This window comes from Marmota flaviventris, chromosome 18 (genome assembly GCF_047511675.1).
Source record: "Marmota flaviventris isolate mMarFla1 chromosome 18, mMarFla1.hap1, whole genome shotgun sequence".
Taxonomy (NCBI): domain Eukaryota; kingdom Metazoa; phylum Chordata; class Mammalia; order Rodentia; family Sciuridae; genus Marmota; species Marmota flaviventris.
Window position 1 is genome coordinate 62,770,949 of NC_092515.1, and position 16,751 is coordinate 62,787,699.

Genomic DNA, 16,751 nt, shown 5'->3' on the forward strand with positions numbered 1-16,751 from the left:
CGAAGCCCCCCGCTCCCAGCAGCAGTACCCAGCAGGGGGGTGCGCACTGCGGAGTGCGCGCTCCATCGCGGCGCACAGCTACCAGCCGAGGTCCTGGAGGTTGGATCCTAGGGCTCCGAGGGGACGCCCTCCTCGACCACCGACTCCAGGGGCCACCCGTCCCCTTCACTGCCCCCTCCTCCCCGCCGCTGCACAGATTCCTCCAATGCCCCTCCCCTGTCCCCTCTGTCCCGCCCTTTCCCCGCCCCCTCCACTGGCCCTCTCCCCATCCACTGCCCCTCCACCGGGCCGGCCACGTAGAGCCCCGCCATCCCCGCGCGGTGGCTGCCGCCCGCGCCACGTGTGCCCGCGCCACGCGGCGTGCAGGGAAGCGCGGTCACGCCTGGCCGGGCCACCATTTCCCGGTCGCCACGGCGTCGCGGACTCCCCAGCAGCGGCTCCTGAGCCCACCTGGTCCGAGGTGGCCCGCAGGCAGCCATGAGCGGGTGCACAGATCGCGGGGCGGTCGCAGCCCCGGCTCCGGCCCCAGGGTCGGTGCCTGCACCCTGCGCCTCGAAGGTGGAGCTGCGGCTCAGCTGCCGGCACCTGCTGGACAGAGACCCACTGACCAAGTCCGACCCCAGCGTGGTGCTGCTGCAGCAAGCGCAGAGCCAGTGGGTGCAGGTAGGGCGGGCCGCGGGGGTCTGGCTGGCCCAGAACCCCGGAGCTGGGACACAGAGACCCAAGTGGGTGGCCTGAAGCTTGCAGGGTGCAGGGCAGAGGCATCTGGAGCTGGGGCCAGGTGGGGCTCACAGGTCTAGAGTGGGGGTGCCCAGGAGTCGGGGTGCATCTCAGGGTCCTGGGTTGGGGGTCTTGGGGTCAGAGTGAGGCACTCAGCTTGCATGCCTAAGAGGCACAGAAAGGAGTAGGGTGCAGGAGTGCGGGAGCTTCCCCAGGCTGGGCTGGTTGGGGTGCAGCTGTCCGGTAGCCAAGAATGAGCACCTGGCTTGTCAGTCCCCATCCCTGAGGCAGAGGCACTTGGCGCTGGTGGCTGGGTGGAGCTGGGACTGCTGGATGAATTTTTTTAAAAAAACATTTTTTTACTTATAGATAGACTCAATTCCTTGTTTTACTTGTTTATTTTTATGTGGTGCCAGGGATCAAGACCAGTGCCTCATGCATGCTAGGCAAGCGCTCGCCACTGAGCGACAACCCCAGCCCTGCTGGATGACCCCTGCTGGTTGCGGGGACTCCAGAGCTGGCTGACCAGGCTAGGGACCAGGAAAGCAGAAGCTGAAGGCTCTGAGATTCTGGATGCCCCCAGCTTGTTGCCTCGCCCCTCCTTGTGCCTCAGGAGCCATCCCAGGTTGCCAGCTTGTGGCTTGGTCTGGGGACAGCGGGAACCACAGGCCAGGTCTGGGCAGCTGCCTGCAGGAGAGCGGGCCTCCCGCTGCAGTTCCTTGCACCCGGTCCTGTCTCTGCGGACCTTGGCTTTGTGCTGTACAAAGTGCTTTCTCAGTCACCCAGCTCGCAGGAACCCAGGGTGTTCCCTCAAGACCTAGAGACGGGGTGCCTCCTCAGCTGGGGGGCCATGAGCCGGGGCGACTGGCTGGGTGGAAGCCGCAGGTGCCACCACTGTCCTGGGGACTCGGGGGTCTCACTCCAGGGCCCTCCTGGCCCGTGGTGGCAGAGTGCAGGCTGTGAAGGGGTGACAGGGGGTGGGAGGTCCCAGGAGATGGCAGAACCCACATGGTGGGGGGATGGATGGGCACGTGCCTCTGGAGACCATCTCTGCACATCGAAAATCTGCTGATGTGGCCCACCAGGCTCCCAGGCCGAGAGATCCCACAGGGCATCAGCCTTGAGGGGGAAGGGCCTGCCTTGAGCGTGTGTCCAAGCTGCGGTGGAGTGTCGGCACGGCCACTGCGCCAGGCTCCTTGAGGACTACCCTGTGCCCGGCCCCCAGCAGTACCTTCTTGGCCTGAGCAATGGCTGGTGCAGATGTCTCTGGTTTGAGTACAGGAGTCTGGGATCTGGCGACACGTAGGAACCCACGGTGGGGCTTGTCCTTAGGGGGCATGTTGAAGAAGGGAACTGAGCTCCGTGGGGGAGGCTGGTGAACCCAGTTCCCCTGAGGAGGGGGACACCCACCCCATGCCTTCCTTGCTCAGTAGGAGCTCAAGTGTGGAAACTGACTCCACCCTTGGGCGGGACCCTTCTCAGTTCCCTCTCTGTACAGGGTAGAGCAGAGGGAGCATGAGATGTGGTGAGGGGGCGGAGGCCCTTGGCTGGCATGGGTGACACACCTTGACTCCAGGAGGGGAGGTGCCCAGGGTCCCTGCAGGTGACCCCCAGGGGTGGCCTGGAGCCCTGCCATGCCTTGCAGGGGCCAGGTCCCCATGGACTGAGCACAGCCCTGAAGAGAGTAGAGGGCAACAGGGGCCCCCGAGTGCAGGACCCTGGGGGGCCTGGGGAGGCCCCTCCATGGGTCAGCTTGGGATATGGCTTGCAGGTGGGCAGAACTGAGGTGGTCCGCAGCAGCCTGCATCCCGTGTTCTCCAAGGTCTTCACTGTTGACTACTATTTTGAGGAGGTGCAGAGACTGCGCTTTGAGGTGTATGACACCCACGGGCCCAGTGGTCTTAGCTCTCAGGATGACTTCCTGGGGGGCATGGAGTGCACCTTGGGGCAGGTGAGCAGCACCTGGGGAGGGAGGGTGTGGGAGGGTCCTGGGGGCAGTGAGGCCGTGGGTGGGCGACGGGGCAAGGTGGAGGTCCCAGGGAGTGCACCCCAGTGGCTCAGGTTCTGAGGGGTGCACTTCCGTGGCTTCTCCCCTAACATGATTTCTTGTTTGAGACAGGGTCTTGTTAAGTTGCCCAGGCTGACCTGGAACCAGAGACCCTCCTGCTTTGGCCTCCGGGGTTGCTGGGATTGCAGGAGTGTGCCACCATGCCACTGGTCTTCCATATCAGTGTTTGTAGTGCAATTTTGAATGAGGTGGTACCTGGGTACATGCCACATTCAGGATATAGGAGTCATGCTGCAGATGCCCTCCTGCTCCTGCACAGCCCTGTCTGGGTCCAGACATCCTCCCAGAGCCATGTTTTCACATGAGCAGATGAATACATTAATTTTTTTTCTTTCTTTCTTTTCTTTTTTCTTCTTTTCTTTTTTGTGGTGCTGAGGACTGAACCCAAGACCTTGTGCATGCGAGGCAAGCACCCTACCAACTGAGCTATATCCCTAGATTTTTTTCTTTCTAAAAAATCCACGGATTGCAGACACTTTCTCTTCTGACGTAGGAGCCCTTCCTCATCATCATATAGAGGTCTCTTCTCTGTTTGCCCACCATGTGCAAGGCCCTGGGTTTCCCCCAACACTGGGAAAAAAAAAGTTAAGAGGCCCAGTCTCCCTGTCCAGGGTGTAGCTTAGAGGAGCACTTGTCTGGCAGGCACAAGGCCCTGGGTTCAGGAAGTGTCCCTGGTCCTCCCTGTGCACGGTGGCTGCAGCGTGGTATCCACTGCTCGCAGCCCTCTGCCCAGGCCCTCTCCTTCACCCTGTGCCACCTGTTCGAGTAACGAGCATCTTTCCTGCTGCCGCTCGGCTGTCTCTGGGCTGGGCTTTCCACAGGCCTTGTGACTTGAGGAACAGCTTACATGTGAGACGCGAGGCCGAGGATGGCAAGTTCTCAGATCGCAGGTCCCCATCCCCTCGCAGGTCCCCCTTCCAGCTGGCCCCCTTCCAGCCGGTCCCCCTGGTTGTCTGTGCTTGGGCCTCAGGGACGTGAAGCACAGCATGTTCTTTTACCCCACATCATGTGCCTCTGACTCATCCCCATGGCTGCCTGGGCTGGAGCTGGTTTTCGTTAGCTGCTTCTGCTGACCCTGTTGTGCGGCAGCAGGGCTGACGTGTGGGGAGGACCCAACCCCAGGGGCTGCAGAGTGAAGCTGCCCCACCTGCCCGCCAGCCTGGCGCGTTCGGCACACATGCACACAGGCCCCACCCGGACCCCTGCAGTGCAGGACACGCCTCTCAGTCCCAGGTGGGCAGCTCACACATGGACGCAGACCGGGCACGTGTGTGGGCACACGCTCGTGGACTTCCTGCTCTGTGGCCAGGCTAGCTGTCTTGCCAAGGGCAGGGTCAGCCCTCTTTTCTGGGAGGCCATGAGCAGGGGCGACTGGCTGGGTGGAAGCCGCAGGTGCCATCACTTTCCTGGGGACTCGGGGGTCTCACTCCAGTGCCCTCCTGGCCCGTGGTGGCAGAGTGCAGACCCAGCCCAGGGGGCTGCAGAGTGGAGCTGGTTTTCGTTAGCTGCTTCTGCCGACCCTCTTGTGCAGCAGCGGGGCTGACATGTGGGGAGGACATGCCAGTTGCCCACATCCATGGGCTCAGGACACTCCTGGAGGGAAGGGTGTGCCCCCGGCAGTCCTGAGCCCCCTCAGCAGCGGTTGTTGCCCTTCTCATCAACGGGCAGGATGGACCCAGAGGACCCACCCGCTCTCCCAGGGCCCTGCTTCCCACTGGGCAGGTGGCCCCTGTCCTGTGAGCTTACCTGTGTCAACTTCACCCGCCCTGCTGGGCTCAGCCCATGGGAGAGCTGCCAGCAGTGCGTGGTGGGTGACGCCCACCCAGGGCTCGGCCTAGATGAGCAGTCGCCCTTGCTGGACACGCACCTTTGTCAAAAGCCAGGGTGTGCCACCCTGGGGCTGGTGCTACCCTGACTTGCTGGAACAGTTGGTGTCCAGGAGGGGCCCACAGCCATTAAAACTTCCTTGCCCCATGGGTCCTCACTTGGTCCTCACCTGCCCTGTGGGTCCTCACCTGGTCCTCACCTGCCCTGTGGGTCCTCACCTGGTCCTCACCTGGTCCTCACCTAGTCCTCACTTGCCCCGTGGGTACTCACCTGGTCCTCACCTGCCCTGTGGGTCCTCACCTGGTCCTCACCTAGTCCTCACCTGCCCTGTGTGTCCTCACCTGGTCCTCACCTGGTCCTCACCTGGTCCTCACTTGCCCTGTGTGTCCTCACCTGGTCCTCACTTGCCCCGTGGGTCCTTACCTGGTCCTCACCTGGTCCTCACCTAGTCCTCACCTGCCCTGTGGGTCCTCACCTGGTCCTCACCTAGTCCTCACCTGCCCTGTGGGTCCTCACCTGGTCCTCACCTGGTCCTCACCTGGTCCTCACTTGCCCTGTGTGTCCTCACCTGGTCCTCACTTGCCCCGTGGGTCCTCACCTAGTCCTCACCTGGTCCTCACCTAGTCTTCACTTACCCCGTGGGTACTCACCTAGTCCTCACCTGGTCCTCACCTAGTCCTCACCTGCCCTGTGGGTCCTTACCTGGTCCTCACCTGCCCCGTGGGTCCTCACCTGGTCTTCACCTGGTCCTCACCTGGTCCTCACCTGGTCCTCACCTGCCCTGTGGGTCCTCACCTGGTCCTCAACTGCCCTGTGGGTCCTTACCTGGTCCTCACCTGCCCCGTGGGTCCTCACCTGGTCTTCACCTGGTCCTCACCTGGTCCTCACCTGGTCCTCACCTGCCCTGTGGGTCCTCATCTGGTCCTCACCTGGTCCTCACCTAGTCCTCACCTGCCCTGTGGGTCCTCACTTGGTCCTCACTTGCCCCGTGGGTACTCACCTGGTCCTCACCTGCCCCGTGGGTCCTCACCTGGTCCTCACCTGGTCCTCACCTGGTCCTCACCTGGTCCTCACCTAGTCCTCACCTGCCCTGTGGGTACTCACCTGGTCCTCACCTGCCCTGTGGGTCCTCACCTGGTCCTCACCTGCCCTGTGGGTCCTCACCTAGTCCTCACCTGCCCTGTGGGTCCTCACCTGGTCCTCACCTGCCCCATGGGTCCTCACCTGGTCCTCACCTAGTCCTCACCTGCCCTGTGGGTCCTCACCTAGTCCTCACCTGCCCTGTGGGTCCTCACCTAGTCCTCACCTGCCCTGTGGGTCCTCACCTGGTCCTCACCTGCCCTGTGGGTCCTCACCTGGTCCTCACCTGCCCCATGGGTCCTCACCTGGTCCTCACCTGGTCCTCACCTGCCCTGTGGGTCCTCACCTGGTCCTCACCTGCCCCATGGGTCCTCACCTGGTCCTCACCTGCCCTGTGGGTCCTCACCTGGTCCTCACCTGCCCTGTGGGTCCTCACCTGGTCCTCACTTGCCCCGTGGGTACTCACCTGGTCCTCACCTGCTCTGTGGGTCCTCACCTGGTCCTCACCTAGTCCTCACCTGCCCTGTGGGTCCTCACCTGGTCCTCACCTGCCCCATGGGTACTCACCTGGTCCTCACCTAGTCCTCACCTGCCCTGTGGGTCCTCACCTGGTCCTCACCTGCCCCATGGGTACTCACCTGGTCCTCACCTAGTCCTCACCTGCCCTGTGGGTCCTCACCTGGTCCTCACCTGCCCCATGGGTCCTCATCTGGTCCTCACCTGGTCCTCACCTAGTCCTCACCTGCCCTGTGGGTCCTCACCTGGTCCTCACCTGCCCTGTGGGTCCTCACCTGGTCCTCACCTGGTCCTCACCTAGTCCTCACCTGCCCTGTGGGTCCTCACCTAGTCCTCACCTGGTCCTCACCTAGTCTTCACTTGCCCTGTGGGTCCTCACCTAGTCCTCACCTGGTCCTCACCTAGTCTTCACCTGCCCTGTGGGTCCTCACCTAGTCTTCACTTGCCCCGTGGGTACTCACCTAGTCCTCACCTGCCCTGTGGGTCCTTACCTGGTCCTCACCTGGTCCTCACCTGCCCTGTGGGTCCTCACCTGGTCCTCACCTGCCCCGTGGGTCCTCATCTGGTCCTCACCTGGTCCTCACCTAGTCCTCACCTGCCCTGTGGGTCCTCACCTGGTCCTCACCTGCCCCGTGGGTCCTCATCTGGTCCTCACCTGGTCCTCACCTGCCCTGTGGGTCCTCACCTGGTCTTCACCTGGTCCTCACCTGCCCGGCAGGTCCTCACTTCAGGTGTGTCGGCAGCCGTTTGCCTGGCCCTGGCCTGAGGGCTGGAGGCGCTGAGGTGTGGACCTGTTTCTGCTTCCTGTTTCCCTGTGCAGGAGCCCTATGGTGGCCTCGCCTCTGAGCCTGGGTCCCCCTCTGTGTAAAGCCGAGTGCCTCCCTCACATGGGCAGTCCTGGAGTGCTGGAGCAGGAGGTGGCATGCAGAGGGTGTTGGTGGCCCTGGGTCCTGAGAGCCCCAGAAGGCCCAGGCCAGGGAGCAGGCGGGAGAGGGAGAGGAGCAGAAGGCCAGGGTCCCTGAGGCTTGGGGCTGTGCTCTGCCATCCCGTCCCTGCCTTTTCTGTCCAGATTGTGGCCCAGAAGAAGATGACCCGCCCGCTGCTGCTGAAGCTCGGCAGGACTGCCGGCAAGTCCTCCATCACCGTAAGACCCACCTCGGGGCCTTCCTCCCTCTGTGGCTCTGGGGCTGGGTGGGGGCAGGGGAGCAGGCCAGGTCTGGGGAGCCTGGACCTGCAGGAGGCCTGCAGCCCAGCGGGGCCTCTCCCCCAGGTGGTGGCCGAGGACATCTCCGGAAACAACGGTTATGTGGAGCTCTCCTTCCAGGCCAGGAAGTTGGACGACAAGGTGAGGTGGGCGCCCATGGCGCGTCCAGCCCCACGTCCTCCCCAGGGGCTCCGCACCAGCCATGGCCACTTCCTTAGCAGAGACACTCATGACCCCACTTAATGATGGGGACACAGGCTGGAGGCCCCCAAGGCCATGCCTTGGAGGTGGAGGAACTGGATTTGAGCCCGGCCTGTTGGCCGTCAGCGGGTGGGAGGGCACCCTGGGCACTCAGAGTGGGGACCAGCCCTGGGCAGGTGTCCCAACGCTGCTCTGGAGGTGTCAGAACTGAGAATGAAGTGGGGAGGGTCTGGCAGGAGTGGGGACATCGGGTGGACACCAGGAGCAGGAGAGGAGGGCAGGGCCCGGCTGGAGCCAGGGTCCTGTGGGCATGCTGGGGCACTTATGAGGGCTCCAGGGGCCAGGTCCCCGTCACCCCAGAGCTCCTCACCTGGTGCCTGGGGAAGTGACTGAGCCCACCCCCTGGCCCCTTGCCACGAACCCTCTGCTGCCCCAGGACCTCTTCAGCAAGTCCGACCCCTTCCTGGAGCTGTTCCGCATCAACAGGGACGGCAGCGAGCAGCTGGTGTACAGGACAGAGGTGAGGCTCTCGCCCACCCTGCACTCCGGCCGGCTGGTCCCCCGGGCGCTTCCTGGCAGGCGTGAATGGCAGGAGGAGGACTGGCCACCCACTCCCCCCGGCCCTGGCTGTGGACTCTGCTCCCAGCACCTGGCCCCGCTCTGGGGAGCTGCAGGGTGGGCCGGCGGACTCGGCAGAGCCCCGCAGGGGTTGTTTTGGCTGTGATTATTTTTAGGGCTACCTCCCCTTCCTGCAGGGAGACAGTGGTGACAGCAGGGAGGGAGGGTTTCCTGTAGAGATAAATTGAGTAAAAAAAAATCTATTTCAGGCAAAAAAAAAAGGGTCCAGTGGTCCAGTGAGTAGTGGAACCTCTGAGGGAGGTTCCCAGGAGGGGCACCTGGTCCTGGGCCCGTGGGGCCGGGTGGAGGCAGGCCAGCCTCCTGGACCCCAGGGTTCTGGGTGAGGAGCCCAGATTCCTGGGAGCCTCAGGGAGTCCCTATGGCCCCAGGACCCCAGAGCCTCCCGGGTTGTGGCCCCTGGCTCTGCCCCCGCCAACCCCTCCCGATGCCTAGGTGGTGAAGAACAACCTCAGCCCTGTGTGGGAGCCCTTCAAGGTGTCCCTCAGCTCTCTGTGCAGCTGCGAGGAGACCCGGCCTCTGAAGGTAGGGAAGGGGCAGGGACAGAAATGGGACGGGCCAAGATGGGCCAGGGTGGTAGAAAAGCCAGTCCCCCCAAAACATACTGGGGCTTCTTGGAGTTAGAGTTCCTGGGAAACCAGGGACAGGGGAGGCGGTGGGGGTGGCCGGCTTTAGGGGGAGGGGTCCCTGGGCCCCCAGAGGGGCAGGTGGGCTGACGGGCCTGTGCCCCCAGGGCCTGGTCTGGGATCACGACTCCCGAGGGAGGCATGACTTCATCGGAGAATTCTCCACCACCTTCGCTGAGATGCAGAAGGCCTTCTCGGAAGGCCGGGTGAGCCTGCCTTGGGGTCCCCGCTCGCGGCCTGGCCATCCTGGTGGTGGCTGGGAGCAGCAGCAGCTACTGTCACGACCCTGGGAAGACTAGTGCTGGTGGCAAGCCAGAGATGCCATTGTGCCCAGAGCCCAGGGGCGCTGGGGTGACAGTTGGAACAGCCCTGCCAGAGGCCACCCAGGGCCAGGCATGGCAGTGGGCATGCAGGCGTGTGCACCTGTGTCCACTCAGTGGAAGGGCACACCTGAAGCTGGGGTGGCAGGAACGCCTGCTGGTGTGGGCCCAGTGTCCCTATACGGGAGGTCTGCAGGCTCCAGAGGTGGCCCTCTCCCCAGGTGACAGGGCCATGCTGTGGTAACCCGGGTCCCCCTTGCCCTATTCTGGGCCACGGGGTCCCGATGCATGCTGGGTGTGCCCCATTCAGCAGATGGGTCCCTGTAGGGTGGCTGCTCCTCTCCTCCACACACGGCTTGGCCCTTGTGGTCACTGCTGGGGACAGTCATGAGGGCAGGTCACTGGCAAGGCAGAGGCTTCGGCATCTGCCAGCCCCAGGGAGAGGGTGATGGACATTGCCGCCTGGCATCCCGCACGTCCCTGTGCCCAGGCCCAGTGGGAATGTGTCAACGCCAAGTACAAGCAGAGGAAGCGCAGCTACAGGAACTCCGGGGTGGTGGTCCTGGCTGGCCTGAAGGTAGGCGCCTGCCTGGAGCTCTGTCCCGGGTGGTGGACCCTGGGGTGCCCTCCCAGGGGTCTCACATCCTCCCTGGAGGAGGGGCAGAGCCAGGGCAGAGGGGGGAGGAGACAAGGCCAGGGTCCTCAGGGGAGGGCAGGCTCCCCAGGGCTGCCACATGGGCCTGGGGGGGCAGCCCTGGGGGGGCCCTGCTGACGCCCCTGCCTGGAAGCTCCACAGGGTCCACTCCTTCCTGGACTACATCATGGGCGGCTGTCAGATCCACTGCACGGTGAGTCTGGCCAGGCTGCTACACACCCAGAGCCCAGGCCACCTGGGCAGGACCCCAGTCGGCCCCCAGGGCCCTGCAGCAGAGGGTGGGCACACAGAAACCAGTCCAGGGTCACCCTCACCGTCAGGACTTGCCTGCTCCTAGGGAGACGAGCTAGGAGAGTGAGCATTTGACGTGGGACCACCATGCCCATGTGGCCCTGGGCAGGCAGTGGGTGGGCAATGGGAGACAGCAAGCCCCGGGAGGCCCTGAGGGGGCCCCAGTGGGAGGCACAAGGGTGACCAGGGCAGGGGTGGTCTCCGTGCAGGGAGGGGGGGAGTGAGTGCCCCCCAGCGGGAGCTCAGCTCTGCTGGGGTCATGCTGGGGCATCGGGGGACCCCTCCCTGCCCTGTGCACCTGCCTGCAGAGGCTGGAGGACGGCATCTTGGGGCAGTAGCCCCAGCTTCCTCCTTGAACCAGTCCCCTACCCAAGCCTGGGCTTGGTCCCCTGCCTGCCTGGCGGAGGGCGGGCCAGTGCCGCACACCTCCCTGGCCCTTGCAGGTAGCCATTGACTTCACAGCCTCCAACGGCGACCCCCGGAACAGCTGCTCCCTGCACCACATCGACCCCCGCCAGCCCAACGAGTACCTGAGAGCGCTGGTGGCCGTGGGCGAAGTCTGCCAGGACTACGACAGGTGTGGCCCCGCCCCTGGGCGGCTACTAGCCGGGGAGCCTGTCCAGGAAGGGCCAGGAGCACCTCTGTGGCAGCCCACAGGGGGCATACCCTGCACCTGGACGCCAGCCTGACCATCTGGCCGTCGGACTGGGGTGGTCAGGAGCTAGGCACAGAGGCCTGGCTGGTGCCTTTGGTGTCCCCAGGGGTTGGGACCACGGAGGTAGGGCTCACTCCAGGGCCCCCCTGGGAGGGACCAAGCACAAACCCAGAGGGCTGGACGTCATGCCCATGTCATGGCTGCCTGCCAGGAGCCCTCCCTCTGGGTGGAGGATGGAGGGGTGTGTGGCCAGAGTGTGCCCTGGTCCTGTGGATGCCAGGGTCCTGTGGACGCCAGGGTCCTGTGTCAGAGCCCTGCAGGCTGGGGGCAGCAGGGCCATCCTGGCCAGCTCCGCCCTCCTGCCTGTGCACACGTGCCTCCGTTGCTCTCTAGCGGCCTGAGTGCCACCTCTAGGCCTCGGCCCACAGGACCTGGGCTCTTGGGCTCTGATCAGCATCTGCTCCTGCGAGGAGCGGGGCCCCCGTGATGGACACTACCTTTCTTCCAGTGACAAGAGGTTTTCTGCTTTGGGGTTTGGAGCCAGAATCCCTCCCAAGTATGAGGTAGGAGACCAGGCTGGGGCCTGGACGCCACCACACCTGTCACCTGGGTCTCTTGTAACCCCACTCTGCTAGACAGAGGGCATGGAGGTGCCTTCCTGCCAGAGAGGGTGACCTTTGACCTCCTAGGACGCAGGGTGTGGGCTGGAGCTGAGCTCCTGCTTCCCATCAGAAAGGTGCAGCCACATGGTGGCTGACAAACGGGAAGCTTCGGGAACTGCTGGATGTGGTCGAGGCCATAGCCCAGGCCCCACGTGGCCTCCTTCCCTAGAGGTCTCTCTGCATGGGGCAGGCTGGTTGTCGTGAGCCATGTGGGTCCTGGGAGGGCATCAGCCACTGGCCCCTCTTGCCCCACCCAGGTGTCCCATGACTTTGCCATCAATTTCAATCCCGAGGACGATGAGTGTGAAGGTAGGCGCTGGCAGTGGGCCTGGGGCGGGGTGGGGTGGGCCCGTCTCACCTGCTGTCCCCACAGGCATCCAGGGCGTGGTGGAGGCCTACCAGAACTGCCTGCCCCAGGTCCAGCTCTACGGCCCCACCAACGTGGCGCCTATCATCTCCAAGGTGGCCCGCATGGCGGCGGTTGAGGAGCGCACGGGCGAGGCCTCTGTAGGTGCCCGGGTGTGGGCCGGGGTGCCAGGTGGAGGGTTGGCGCTGCGTGTGGAGGGGGCTCCGGCCCTGGGAGGCAGCCGGCAGACATCTGGGACAGGCAGCACCAGTGCAAAGACCCTGGGGCAGGACGGAGGGGTGGGTGGACAGGTGCCTCAGGGTCGGTTTTTATCATCTCACGGTTGGCCCTGGGCTTCCTGTGTCCTGCAATAACACACAGGCGGTCAGGGCTGCTTATGGTTTCCTGGTGCATATGACATGGTCCTGAGACTGCATTCTGCACTTTGTGTGCTGCTGGGGACGCTGCCTCTTGCCTGTTGCTTTCCGTCACCTTTGCTCACCTTTGAAAAGATGTCAGCTTTACAGGAGTGACGTACCACCGCAGCCATCCCTGTCTGCACGTTGGCCCGTCTGCCCCCCCACCTCGTGCTTTTCTTAGTTTTGTTTCTTCAAGTTACATTGAGACCATGCTAAAGTATGCAGCGTGCAGGCCTCAGGACAGTGGGGGTCCAGCAGGGGCCAGGAGAGGCTCTCCTCTCGGGCTCCAGAGGGAAACTCAGAAGTTTGTTTGCATATTTTCATGTTTTAGTTTTTGCACCAGCATCAGAGACTGCAGGGTGCACTGTGTGGTTCTGTGCTCACACCCAGCCACACACCCCCACCTCCTCTCTTCTATTATGGAACCTGTGATCCTCCTGCCTCGGCCTCCCAGGTAGCTGGGATCACAGGCGTGGCCACTGCACCAGGTGCACGGTGCGTTTAACCTCAGTACCACACACACTACGCAGTGGGCACTGCAACGTTCCCACGTGCAGCGTGATGCGGTTGGTCTCCTCCCCTCAGACTTTGCTGACTGACAGCCCTGGCTAAGGATCTGGCGGGGATGCTGTTGCTCTCAGGGGTCGGGTGATGCCGTGAAGCAGTGCTAGACACACATTCCACCTGTGGGCCTCTCATGGCCTCTACAGAGACTAGGCCCCAGCCCAACCGGTGGTGTCCCCGGCTTAGACACCAGCCCGCGTGTGTGGCCTCTCTCTTGTTCTCAAGTCATGACACTTCCCACCAAGAAATGGGTCGCCATGAGATGTCACGAGATTAGTCTTTAATTCTCCTTTCCTGTGTGAGACCGGCAGGGGTGACGGTGCCAGGGGTGCCCAAAGTTGGCAGAGGGAGCGCTGGAGACCATGCGGGCGCTGACCTGGTCTGGGTGGGCCAGGTGGGCTCTGAGCAGGGCTGTGGTACATGGAGGCCAGGAGCAGGGCTGGGGTTGCTCTGAGGCACGCTGGCTCTGGAGGGGGTGGCAGGAGATGGCTGGAGAAAGGGAAGTCCCTGCTTCCTCTGAGGCTGGTCGGGCCTGTGGCCTGTCCATCCTTTGTTCCCTGGATAGTACCACTGCTGGGTGTCCACTGTGCTGCAGGCAGAGGTGTGAGGGAGACGGCCCAGCCTTCAGGGCTCGAGCTCTGGGACCCCCCTTCTCTTTAGTGAGACTGTGGGGTGGCCTTGGCTATCACTGGAAAGTGGGCTTCTCTGCAAAGGGTCCTGCTGCCTCCCGCAGCCGGGACTGCAGTGGACCCTGCTCACGCTGGGCCCCTCCTCCTCTGGCACAGCCTGGCAGTCATGTCAGGTGGACTTTGCAGTGCCCGTCCAGAGCCACAGGTGGGACGGTGACAGGGAGCCCGGGGGAGCTGGAGTAGGGTAACTGCAGAGACCCCTGAGTGTGCCATCATGGTGAGCGGTGCTGCTTCAACAGACGCTCGGCAGAGCCGTCCTAAAGCTGCTGAGCCAAGCTCTGGCCAATCCAGGTGGGGGCACAGCTGGCCGTGGGCGAGGGCCCTGGGTGCTGCCCCACCCCTTTCCTGTGTCCGCAGCAATACTACATCCTGCTGATCCTGACGGACGGCGTGGTGACCGACATGGCGGACACGCGGGAGGCCATTGTGCGCGCCTCGCACCTGCCCATGTCCATCATCATCGTGGGCGTGGGCAACGCCGACTTCACCGACATGCAGACTCTGGACGGGGAGGACGGCGTCCTACGCTCCCCTCGGGGCGAGCCGGCACTCCGGGACATCGTGCAGTTCCTGCCCTTCAGGGAGCTCAAGAGCGTGAGTGCAGGGCCCCGGGCAGGCCACCCGAGCCTGGCCAGCGAGGACCTGGCGCGCCCCAGCTGGGGCCCGGGAGGGAGCCTAAGGCTTGGCTGCAGGAACTCGGTCTGTACAGAAGCAGAGGGAGCAGCTTCCCCTGCCCTGCACCTCCTGGGACACAGAGGGCTCCCCACCCCGGCATTCCTCAGGGAGCGTGGGCAGCACCTGCCCAGCAGCCCCTCCACCTCCTGCCCCAGCCCCTGCACCTCCTGGGACACAGAGGGCTCCCCACCCCGGGCATTCCTCAGGGAACGTGGGCGGTGCCTGCCCAGCAGCCCCTCCACCTCCTGCCCCAGCCCCTGCACCTCCTGGGACACAGAGGGCTCCCCACCCCGGGCATTCCTCAGGGAGCGTGGGCGGTGCCTGCCCAGCAGCCCCTCCACCTCCTGCCCCAGCCCCTGAACTTCCTGGGACACAGAGGGCTCCCCACCCGGGCATTCCTCAGGGAACGTGGGCGGTGCCTGCCCAGCAGCCCCTCCACCTCCTGCCCCAGCCCCTGCACCTCCTGGGACACAGAGGGCTCCCCACCCCGGGCATTCCTCAGGGAGCATGGGCAGCACCTGCCCAGCAGCCCCTCCACCTCCTGCCCCAGCCCCTGAACTTCCTGGGACACAGAGGGCTCCCCACCCCGGCATTCCTCAGGGAGCATGGGCAGCACCTGCCCAGCAGCCCCTCCACCTCCTGCCCCAGCCCCTGCACCTCCTGGGACACAGAGGGCTCCCCACCCCGGCATTCCTCAGGGAGCATGGGCAGCACCTGCCCAGCAGCCCCTCCACCTCCTGCCCCAGCCCCTGCACCTCCTGGGACACAGAGGGCTCCCCACCCCGGCATTCCTCAGGGAGTGTGGGCGGTGCCTGCCCAGCAGCCCCTCTACCTCCTGCCCCAGCCCCTGCACCTCCTGGGACACAGAGGGCTCCCCACCCCGGGCACTCCTCCGGAGCGTGGGCAGCACCTGCCCAGCAGCCCCTCTACCTCCTGCCCCAGCCCCTGGGGGAGGCGGTGGCCCTCAGAGCTCTGGGGGGTTGTGGACTCACACTCTCGGTTTTCAGTCTGTGTCCTTAGGAGAAGCTCAGCAGGCACCAGGCCTAGGTCAGCTCCCTGCTGGTCCCTTAGACCACTTTGAGAGTTGGGGCTGTGACCAGGTGGGGGACAAGGATCTCAAAGGGCTCAAGTGCACCTGCCTTCCCCACCCTAGGCCTCCCCCGCGGCGTTGGCCAAGTGTGTGCTGGCCGAGGTCCCCAAGCAGGTGGTGGAGTACTACAGCCACAAGGAGCTGCCTCCACGTGCCTTTTGCAGCCTCCCTGGAGAGGCCAGCCCCCGCTCGTCTCCCGAGGACTCCAGGCACGGGGACTGTGACCAGGGTGCCCCCACGGCCTCTGCTTCCAGCACCGTTGGGGGTCCTTAAGCCCCTGAGGCCCCCAGAAGCCTCCTGCTCCCAGCCCAGGCTTGTCCCCTCCTGTCGTCCTGTTGGCCTGGGAGGGCGGGAGATGAAGGGATCCAGGCCCTTTGGGGGGCACCCAGAAGCAGCAGCCCCCGTGCCTATCCCTGCTGGAGCCAGGGGTTGCTGAGGGTAGGACAGGCCTGGCAGGGGGCTCCTCAGCGTCTGCTTGTTGAGGGCAGCTGTCCTGAGCACCCGACACCCTCCTGGGCAGACCCCTCTCTGCCCTGGCAGGACCCCTCCGCCTGCCCCTGCTGCCATCCTGAGCATCCTGTCCACATCCCAGGGCCTTGGGGGTCTGAGTGGGCGTCGGGTCTAATAAAGCCTCACCTGGCCCAGGAGTGGACTTGTGCCTCTGTGACCTGCGAGGACGGCTGAGCTGTCTGTGTCACAAATTCAAAGAATGAAATCCGGGGGCAGGAGTGTCAGAAAGAAACAGATTTGTGGAGTAGTAGGAGGACAGCAGGCGGAGCTCCTAGGGGAGGCCCAGGACAGGGGCCTGCATATGCTGCCTGGGCTTGCGTGAATCTGCAGGGTTCAGGACAGCAGCCCAGCTTGTCCCCTGGTAGGACTCCCAGCTTCCTGAGCCTCCTCGCAGCCGAGGCCGGGCGACCTTGCGCCTCCAGGGCTCCGTCTACAGCATGGAGTGAGGTTGAGTGGGCTCTCGGCCTCACGGATTTGATGAAAGAAACCCACAGGGCAAGAAAACAAGCAGAGCTCCCGAAGGAGACAGGCCCCGGGAGGGGTGCCCGCGGCTCTGCTCTCTGGGGCTCCAGTGCCCAACTGTCCCCAGGTGGTGGTGAGGTCGGATCCAGAGAGCCTCCCATCGGCACTGCTCTGCCCACTCTAGCAAATTTGGAGAAAAGTGGCCTCTGAGCCTCAAGGTTGGGGGTGGGGGCTGATGGCACAGGAGGAAGTGCCTTTTGGGGTTGGTCGTGTCTAGAGGCTAGGACAGCTGAGGTCAGGGGACGTCCTGGTCCTCTCCTCCTCTTCTCTGAGACCCTCTCCTGGCTGCCTGTGGCCATCTGAAAACCTCATTCCAAGGAGGATCTGGCCCTGGGAGAGGCAGACCTGGCCTGGGCTCCTCCAGGCCCAGGGCACCAGCCAGGGCACCAGCCACCCACAGCAGGAGGCCCGCGGCCAGGGTCGCTCCTGCCCCCTGGTGACTGCAGCCTGAGCAGTGCTTCCCGCCCAGGACCAG

At 64.2% G+C, this 16,751-nt stretch overlaps 1 protein-coding gene across 2 annotated transcripts; it reads left to right on the forward strand.

Moving 5' to 3' along the window:
• The first annotated feature begins 416 nt into the window (after positions 1–416).
• Positions 417–15,883, forward strand: Cpne7 (copine 7). Of its 2 annotated transcripts, XM_027933316.2 has the most exons (15): positions 417–663; positions 2,492–2,671; positions 7,281–7,355; positions 7,482–7,556; positions 8,053–8,136; positions 8,688–8,777; positions 8,986–9,084; positions 9,689–9,775; positions 9,987–10,046; positions 10,588–10,721; positions 11,308–11,362; positions 11,719–11,770; positions 11,835–11,968; positions 13,837–14,073; positions 15,308–15,883. In XM_027933316.2, the coding sequence occupies exons 1-15, from the start codon at positions 478–480 to the stop codon at positions 15,515–15,517; spliced, it is 1,758 nt and encodes a 585-aa protein (XP_027789117.2). In that variant the 5' UTR covers positions 417–477; the 3' UTR covers positions 15,518–15,883. The 2 variants fall into 2 exon arrangements, with proteins under 2 accessions (XP_027789117.2, XP_027789118.2); XM_027933317.2 differs by lacking the exons at positions 417–663; positions 2,492–2,671 and adding an exon at positions 3,939–4,021.
• Positions 15,884–16,751: the final 868 nt, after the last annotated feature.